This window comes from Psittacula echo, assembly GCF_963264785.1.
Source record: "Psittacula echo genome assembly, chromosome: 2".
NCBI classification, from domain to species: domain Eukaryota; kingdom Metazoa; phylum Chordata; class Aves; order Psittaciformes; family Psittacidae; genus Psittacula; species Psittacula echo.
This window is the reverse complement of record NC_137737.1, coordinates 68,226,053-68,235,554: the sequence shown is the minus strand read 5'-3', so window position 1 is coordinate 68,235,554 and position 9,502 is coordinate 68,226,053. Positions and strand designations below refer to the sequence as shown.

At 46.0% G+C, this 9,502-nt stretch overlaps 1 protein-coding gene across 1 annotated transcript; it reads left to right on the top strand.

Annotated features, from left to right (window-relative positions):
• Positions 1–1,909: 1,909 nt before the first annotated feature.
• On the top strand, positions 1,910–6,236 carry EDN1 (endothelin 1; the record flags this gene model as incomplete). The annotated part of the gene is made up of 5 exons (XM_080609577.1): positions 1,910–1,973; positions 2,191–2,347; positions 3,299–3,457; positions 3,738–3,845; positions 5,201–6,236. The coding sequence occupies 5 exons, from the start codon at positions 1,910–1,912 to the stop codon at positions 5,337–5,339; spliced, it is 627 nt and encodes a 208-aa protein (XP_080465703.1). The 3' UTR covers positions 5,340–6,236.
• Positions 6,237–9,502: the final 3,266 nt, after the last annotated feature.

Below are 9,502 nucleotides of genomic sequence, written 5' to 3'. Positions count from 1 at the left end.
CTCTTATCATAACTGCAATAATTCACACACAAGTACCGACGCATTGGTATGCTGGTAAGTGCTGCCCTACATAACATTAAACGACAGCATACACAAGAAGATACAATCCCTGATCTGAAAAATGAGACTCCCACTCTAGAAAGGTGTGAAAACAATATTGTCTAACCCAGCTTTTGCTACTGACAGATGGTTTATAGGGCACTTTTTGCAGTTTTAATAACAGGTATGATCATCTCAGGATGGGCCACTGATGTTTATTCAGCATAATGGTCTAAATGTTTGCTATTGCTCGGAAAGCCCCTACACTTCATCCTGTTAGAAGCAGGCAGGTTGCTCCAAGGAAAGAATTAGTCTCTACTTGCATTCCTTTCTTGTGCTCTTTCTCACACCATCTGCTAACAGCCATTGTTGGAGAAAGGATATCAGCTAAATGGACCTTTATTCTGACTCAGCACACTCAGTCCACTATGATACGGCGGCACAGTACAATTTGATACTTACTTAAAAAAAAGAAATCCATTCACCTGAGAGATCACAATGAAACTTGCAGTTAACAGCCTTAGTCTTTGTGATAGCCAAGGTCATTTCTATTATTACAGCACAGTGCACGGAAATACCACAAATACCAAGAGAGCCTTATCTATTTATCATAGGTGAAATTGGCACGCTTTCCAGCACGGCAGCTCCACTTTGGATCACAGGCATTTGACTTCGCTCGAGTTTATACTCAAAGGCTGGCTTTCTCAGCTGGGAGCTCAGTGGGTTTCATGCATGTATGTAGTTGCCCTGATATTGCTGCGGCAGTTTCTCAAGTGCCCAGCTTCCACTCTGACAGCTCAACACACGGCAGCAAACATAAACACGTGGGGACAAAACTCCCCCTGACCTTGCCAGAGTAGCAGAAGGACCAAACTCAAATGCTGGGCACGGGTCTTCCCGCTTCCCGACAACACATCTCTGCTTGCCACGTTAGAAAAGGGGGTTATACCTAACTCCTCACAGCTGGTGCCGAACCCAAACCACTTCAGACTCTGGGCCAGCGGGGAGCGGGCTGGGGTCGGGCAAAGCCGGATCTTCTTCACCCCAGCCGTACCTCAACGCTGCCCTTCTCGCCAGCTGGGGAGGAACGGAGGGGACGTCGTCGGCTCTTTCCCCCGAGGTGGCGGCAGCGGGAGCAGCGAACCGAGCCCCTTCCGGGCGCCGGAGCCGCTCCAACGGCGCCGCGAGCCTGAGGGGGGACCGCGACAACTCCACCGCGGGCGGCACCGAGCCTGCGGCCGCCGCCGCCCGGCTCTCCACGCTGTTGTAACAACACCAACAACAAACGCTGACAATAATCACAATAATTATTATTGTTGTTATGGCGAGCGCCAGGGTGCCCTGCGTGCCTCCGCCAGCCAGCTGAGGCGGCCGGCCCGTCCGCCCTCAGGTGCGAGGCGCGGGGCGCCCCCTGGCGGCCTGCCGCCGGCGCGGCCCGCGGCGCCCCCCGTCCCGTCTCGTCCCACCCCGCTCCGCTCCTCCCCGGCCCCGGGTCGCCCCCGGCCCCCCCGGCCGCCGCCGCCGCCCCCCGCCGCTCTGAAGTTTGCAGGCGATTTCCTTTCCAGGCCGGCCTTATCTCGGGCCGCACGTTGCCGCGCGGTGACTAATAGCAGAATAACATTGTCTCGGGATAAAATAGCGCCGGGGCTGTTTACCCGCTCCATGGGGGTTCGCTATAAAAGGGAGCCGGGGACCGCTGCGCCAGCCAGACGCGCCGGGGCGCACCGAGCCGCTGCCTGCCCTAGCTCCGTGCCCCGACCGGGACAGGACACGAGCCTCTGTCCCGACGCTGCGAGAGACTTTCCCCTCTTTTTTCTGTTTTATTAATCTGCCTTCTTTTCCTATTCCCGTCCGCTCTCCGCTGCCTGCTATGGATTATTCACAGATGATCGTCTCGCTGCTCTTCGTGCTCTGCCCGGGGCTGCTGCCGGCAGGTAGGTGCCGGTCGCCAGCCGCCCATCGTCGGTGCCGCCGCCCGGGCTCAGCTTCGGCCCTGAGGGGGTCTGCCGGGTGACATCCCGGCTCCGTGCCGCCGGGCACCGCGGGGAGGGAGCCCGAGGAGGCTGAGGGTGCGGCGGGAGGGACGGTCGGCAGAGATGCGCGGGGTGCGTGGTGGCCGCGGGTGCTGAGCTCTGCCGCTCCCTCCCGCAGCCCCCGGAGCCGAGGCGGCCGGCGCGCCGACACCCCCCGCCGCTGCCGCCACCGCCGCCGCGCACCGCAGAGCCCGGCGCTGCTCCTGCTCCTCGCTGATGGATGAGGAGTGCGTCTACTTCTGCCACCTCGACATCATCTGGATCAACACCCCCGAGTGAGTGGACTGGGGGGCTTCGGCGGTTGCAGAGTGATGGGTTTCCCTTTGATTGGAGAAAAGGGCGGGGGGATACGTGGGTCAAAATTAAGAACCACAAAATCCTCTGCAGAAATTGCACGGGGAGAAAGGAATAGTTATTTGCAGCGTATTTTCTATTGCTTCCCTGCTTTTCTGCCGAGTTTAGCAGTGAGACTGTTACCAGGAGGAAGCGCAGGATTTGACCACTTAGATTGAGCAGATAGCTCCTAATAGCCCTAACACACCTGCGTTCTTAAAATCTGAGCAGGAGTATTTACTTCGGGTGCTGCTCAGCAAAGGCTGCGGGATACTTTTCGCTATGAATCAGAAGCAGACAAAATACCAGAAGTATGATTTTGCCAGCCTGAGTCTGTCTGACCATTTTTCTTTCCGACAAGCTGGGAGGCTAGAAGGCTCTCTTTGACACCTGGTGGCTCCACACCGCCTCTCGCTGATCTCTCCTGCAAGTTAAAGCATCCCACATGTTAATAGGGTTATGTAGTGTCCATTTCAGCTGTCTCCTCACTAAAATGTAGTAAGCCAGAGCCTCGCCTAACGCTGCAAACACTGGCTCCAGTGATTTGTTTTGTTGCTGAGCACGGAGGATCTGTACCTCACTTTTATTGCTACTTTCACGATTTGAAGTTACCAAAGTTCAAAGAGATGAGGTTTTATTGCTTTCTACCATGCAGGAAGGCACAGCAGCCTCATGAAATCTCAATTAAAAGGCCATTAGCCTTGTCGGTAGCCATGCTAATGTTGCAGGATCATCAGAAACATTTGCATGGAAACTGTGACCGGCAAGGCATTCCCAATCCCCCAGCCTTTACTCATGCAATCAATCCCATTGATGAGATTGCCCAAAATACCCCATTGTTTTGAAGCCACAGAATTATTTGAATTACTTTCATGTTGTCCTTCTGATCATAGGAAGACTGTTCCATATGGTCTCGGAGGCCCTTCTCGATCCAGAAGATCGCTGAAGGACATGGTGCCGGAGATGTTTGCTGATCCTAGCAGCAGATGCCAATGTACCAACCAGAAGGACAAGAAGTGTCTGAACTTCTGCCAGACGGGAAAAGATCTCTGGTGCGTCTATTGTTGCTACTTTTTAAAAGGCTGTGCATGTAAAAGGGGTGGATTGTGGCAGACTCACTCATTTTGGCGCTTGCTGAGTGAATAATCTCCCTAAAGCTATGCCTCCTACCTGAGTGCTCACACTGCTATGATACATACTATGGTTTGGCCCAGAAAGGTTGCTTATTACATGTCTTGAGAAGTGATTGGTGAGATGCCTCACCTTGTGGACTGTAGACTTTTTTGGTGGTTGTTTTTTTTTTTAACAGCAGCACCTTATCCCTTTTAACAGGGCTCAGTCCACAGTGGAGAAAACCTCGCGTCACCGCAACAAAGGTGGCAATTGCATTGGACCCAAATGCATGAGCCGACGGCTTGTTGACAGCAAGAAAATGAAGCGGTGAGTTTCTTCTCATTCTGTTGTAGTTCCCCAGCATAGCAATAGAGAGCACAGTTCACCTGCCTTTGGGTCAGTGTGGGCTTAGCTGGTCATTTCAGCTTGAGAGTTAGAGGAATCTTGAGGGCTTTTCTTTGTGCAGTGGTGTGTTAGCTTGTGGAGACATGAGCACTGAGCTCTATCTACCATCCTCCATTTGTTTAGAGGAAGAAGACTTACCTGTAGGCCTAAAGATACACCTAATTCAGAAGACCATGAAATAATGAAATACTGACAGAAATAAATAGAGCCTGTTATTTTACTGGGTTCATGTACCCTCTTAACTACTTGAAAATATTATGTCCCAGCTATTCTAACATGAAGTTGAATCAGAATGCCTTTTCTTAGACTCTTTACTACATTTTACTGGAGGGAAAGAAAAAGAAAAAGATTATTGATCTACCCAGATTTTGAATATAATATTTCTTTTGGCTTGTGTGGCTGGCTTTTTAAAGGCCACTTACCTACTTTATCTCCTTACATTGCCTGATAAACCTATGTAAAATGGATACAGGATGTTAGTGATGGGTATTACTGCAAAAAGATTGAGGAAGGGGAAAATGAAGACTAAATTCACATTAGAGCCCAATTTAATATTTGAGATTATGAGTAAATTTCAGGACTGCCCTTTGAGGTCTGTGCAGAAGTTGAGTGGCAGTAGGCAGCAATATCACTCCACAGTGAAATTCAGAGACACATGCATTGGATTTGGTGCAGCTATGAAGCCAGCTTTGAAGTTGAGTGCTAGTAGAGCTGTATCAGTTCCAGTACTCAGACATATGCCCACGTAAAAGTTTGGCATACAGAAGTTTGCCCATGCAAAAGAAGTCTCTTCAGTGCTACTTTCACAAGCAGAACAGGATTTATGAGAGCAGGCAGCCTGATGATTTTGAATGAGACTTAGGCCCTAGGAGTCTTAAATTATTTTTGAAAATGTGGCATGCTTACTTACTTACTTGAAAAATGCAGCCATTCATTGGAACCAGGATCAGGTTTACCTAAAAGAAATAAAAACAGCCAAAAAGAGTAATACTGAAGACCTCTTCTTCATAGCATACATGCTATTTAAGGAAGCCTAGGGCGTCTAGATCTGAATGAGTATTTTAACTTATTTTAATGTTAGCATTTAAATACTGAATATAATGTTTCAAGTGGCTAAGGTTAACATAATTCGGACAGAGGTATAGCAATCAGGAGTTTCTGAGGATCCTGTAGCAGAAACCTAGACTGAGGTTTATTTAATCAAAAACTTAATGTCTGCACACTGGAGATGCATCTTCATTATTGTAACAATAAATGTCTATTTCTTGGTTTTGTAGGCTGGAAGCTATTGGTAATAGTATCAAAGCTTCCTTCAGTATCGCAAAACTGAAGGCTGAGCTCCAGAAAGGGCGGAAGCTGAAACATAACAGGGCGAACAAAAGGCAAAGCTTCTGGGAAAGCCTGAAAGCATCCTAGTGGGAAGATCACCTGAGTCTTTCTCCATCACACTTGCTGACAAAGCACCACCAAAACTCTCTCTTGACTTCCAACATTCCACAATGGTGAAGGGTCTCTCTGTCCAAGTGTTTGCGCAGCAGAACAAAACACTGAGGAAGTCCCATATTTGGAGGTATAAAAGGAAAAGATTTCATCATCTTGGAATTCAGATGGATGGGTAGAAGGGGTGAAGGGAAATCCACAGTAACATACATGAAAAGCCATCTTTCTGAAGAAACATCTGAATATTGCCTCTGGAATGTTACCCATTAATTGTGCAGCCTTCAGGGTCTACATCAAAAGCATCTTGCAAGGAAGACCTCAGAGATGTGCTTAGAAAGGACAGAAAGCAAGATCTGAGCGGACAAACTTCAAGGCGAAAAACTCTACCTTTTGATTAAAATGCAAAAATGAAAGCCACACTGCTACTTTAACCAGGACTTACTGCATATATACGTGTCTACCTCGCGTACTGTTTGTTGCACTCCTGCTAGAGTATTTTTACACCTTGTTATTGCCTTTACTAATCAGCTGCAACCCTTTGCCTTTTTTCAGAAGTCTAGTTTACTTGTACAACCAGAGTTATCTGAATGTGGGTTAGGCACTGTGGTTGTTTGCATGGTCAAATCCTTTGGTTTTAGATACCAAAGGACTCTTCAACATAAAATAAAAATTAGAGGACACTACTAGGTTTCCCATAACAAGAATATTTGGCTAACTGGAGTTCTAATAATAGAGGTTGTTATGTCTTACATTGCACCAAAAATGCACTGAAGCGGGGATGTACCAGAGGCTGTCATGAGATACATTCAGTGCCTTGTTTGGTAGAATTGTGTTGAGACAAAGGGTTTTTTTGAATTATGTCAAAAGGCTAATATTAGGTGAATGTTTATAGCAGTGAATTTATTCACATTGTTGAATTTGCTGACAGGTTGAATCTTATGTGCTTTTTTGTGTGTGTGTGTGTTTTATATTTATATTCACACAAATTCTTCGTTATATTTACCATGTTGAATACACATTGAAGTAGGCCATATTGGTCTATGCATGTTTTATGTATTTCTGTATGAAATTGGAAAATGCTTTATGCCTATCAAGGTAAATATTTCCAGAAATAAATATTTTTAATTACTGTATTGGTTTGGTTTTCATATGCTCCGCTTTTTTGTTGGCTGCGGCTCTGTGATCATGGAGGTAGATTGCCCCACATACAAAGCTGACCTAGATGAAGCGTGTACTTTTAAGTGAGATTAGCCAGATTGCAACACAGAAATTTAGTGCTAAATGTAAGACGACAGATAGATAATGCTTGTTGTAGCTTCAAGCCGTCTTTATCAAAACTTCATGGCAAAATTTGAACTGGCCAAATGAATTTATCCTGGTGCAGCATTCTCACATGACTGATGTCTTTTTCATCCAGTAGTACCGTCTTTTGTTGGATACAATGTACCATTAAAATATGACCAGTAAGGGGCTGGATATAGATGAACTAGAGGAAAAAATGCAGACGCTGAATGCTTTGTGGGCTACATTGGATTAGGTAGTGTTATGTTAATTATTGCCACGCTATCCTGAAAGTCTCAGCCCAGCCCATGCAAGTTAAAGATTGAAACTGTGATGGAGCCTGACCCAAGCCCAGGAAAGAGCTAGAGCAGTAGTCAAACTTTGCAAGTCTACAAACATTGACCTAAAGTGGTTATAGCTGGAACGATGCTTAAAGAAAATAAATGCATTTAATAATCTGTGATCCTATAGAAAAAAAACCAAACAACTGCACAAGAGTTAAGTTCATGGGTAAAATGGAGTGGTTTGAGTTTTTTAAAAAAAACAGACTTCTACAAACAACTGCAATGCAAGGTGTGTGACACAAACACTAACATTAAAATTTCCCCATTAAAAATTTCTGAAACTGTTCTGGGTTTCCTGTCAGTATTCATTTGATTGCAACATTTTTCATACCAAAGCACCATAAGGCTGAATAAAGCCTATATCATGTTTCCTTCACACTGTTCTGCTACATTTTGGAGCAGTAATTCCATGGAGAGATGCCAGTGCTGGCACTCTGGGTCCGACTGAGAGTGGGAAAGAATCGTGAGCCCCTGCCCTTTTGCGGGGCAGGATGAGCCCCTGGAGCCACCCTTTGATCTCTGTATCACCAGTGCTAACTACTCAGGATGCGTATGGATCAGCGACCTCTGTCAGATGTGAAGAGGTCTCACTGAAACTCCCTGTTTTCCCATTTCTTCCCCTACCAGTAGTTGCCCTAAGCAGGGAAAATAAACAAGCAAGTACTCGAGGTGCTGCTTCTCACCCAGCCAAAGCAGCAGGAGAGTGGGTGGTGTGGGGTGCCCCTGATAGGGAATGGGCTGTGAATTGACAGCACATCCCAGTTGCTCCTGTTTTCTCTCCCAGAAGAGAGTGGCAAGGAGGGCAGTGATTCTGGGAGCAGAGTTGTGCCACAGCAGTGCCTGTGCTGGTATTAATACTGGCTATCTGGATTTTGTAGATGGCCAGGGTAAATGATGCTGTAGATGGGCTTTAGTAGCCCAAATTCCTGGCCAGCTGCTTAAGTGATTCTTGAGACATCATCCTAAAAATAAACTTATTCCTTCTAGGTTTTACTCTGTTCATGCCTAGACTCAAAAGCTGGCTTTCATCCTCCTTTTCTTCCCTGTGAACTGACACCACTGCTTGCTTGTGCTGCAGCTTTGTGTAATGATGGACACCCACTGGCCCTTTGGGGAAGGCATGGTCCCAAGAGCTGTGCAAGGTAAAGCAGGACTCCTTCACAGCACTGAGCCTGACCAGCAATGCAAAGAGCACAGGGAGGGTGAGATACTCCCGTGCCAGTGGTTTGCAGGCTTCGGGAAGAGTGGCTGAAACCATTTCTTACTGCCCAGCCTGCTTCTGTTCATGTGCAGCAGTGGCAGAAGGGGATTTGCCCCTGCCCCAACCCCATGCTGTTTACCTTCTGTCATAGGAGCATAAACTGCAGTTTACCCTGGTTTGCACTAATGAACCGGACCAAAACCCAGAATTTAACAGTCTGTTTGTCTCACTGAATAAGCAAAAGGGAATATAAAGCATTTTATCTCAAGGCTGGCTCACAAACGACAGGATCTGCCCCAGAGGTTTGCTCCTTCGCAAAGCAAGTTCCATAGAAGAAAGAGATTCAATAACTCAGGCCAGAACCCCTGGTGAAAAAAGAGAGGCATGGTATGTGCTGGGATTTATGGCACTGAACACAGAGGAGTGTAAAAGTACATTCTTACTTAAAATAAATGACCTGAGCAAAAAAATATTCTACCTGAATCCAATGGAAACATTGTGCTGACTGCAGAGGCAAGGCTTCAGAGTCAGAGCTCTCATTCTTCTGACTGGAACTAATCTTACTTCTCTTAAAAAGTAAACCTTTCATGACCATGTTCTATCTCCTTTTTAAGTGAGAAGTTCTTCCAATCAAGGAAGAAATTTGAGAAGGACGAAGGGAAGCATATAGAGAAGAAGGCCACCACTGTCTAGCATAGCCATACTCTAATGATCCCAAAATATAGCTAATATACAGCTAAAATTCAGCTTGGATCAAAAGCAAGGAAAGGTCCCATTCCAGAGCTGTTATCAAGTTGTATCTCCCTCCTCCCCTTTTTCCTGGGTTCAGATTGGCCATTTCTGAAAAAAAAAAGGTTTTACAGGAAAGGACAAATATTTCTCTCCAAAATTTAGCTTGCTGTACTTATTTTTATTCAATGCTGTGTGTAATTCTTTCTTGCTCAGCTGGCTTATTTTTATTTTCTCTGGAGAAAGGGTGTTTTGACTATATATCAAAACAAGGTATACAATGAAACAAAGCTTCAACATGTGAGTCAGGCTTCGAGTCAGGAAAATACTACAATGCTACTGAAATTCTTTCCATCTTATCTACATAATTCTGACCTAATTTTTCCAGAAATGGCTACTCTAATCCGTACCATGTTATCATGAACTGCCCCGAAATAATTCATGCAGGATGTCCTAACGTTGCCTATAGAAGTTACCAAATACCAGTCTCTTTGTTAATGTTTCCTTACATTAGGATAAATTTAGACACCACAACACGCTTCTGTATTTACAAACACAAAATGAGCTTGATAAACCGCTGTTTG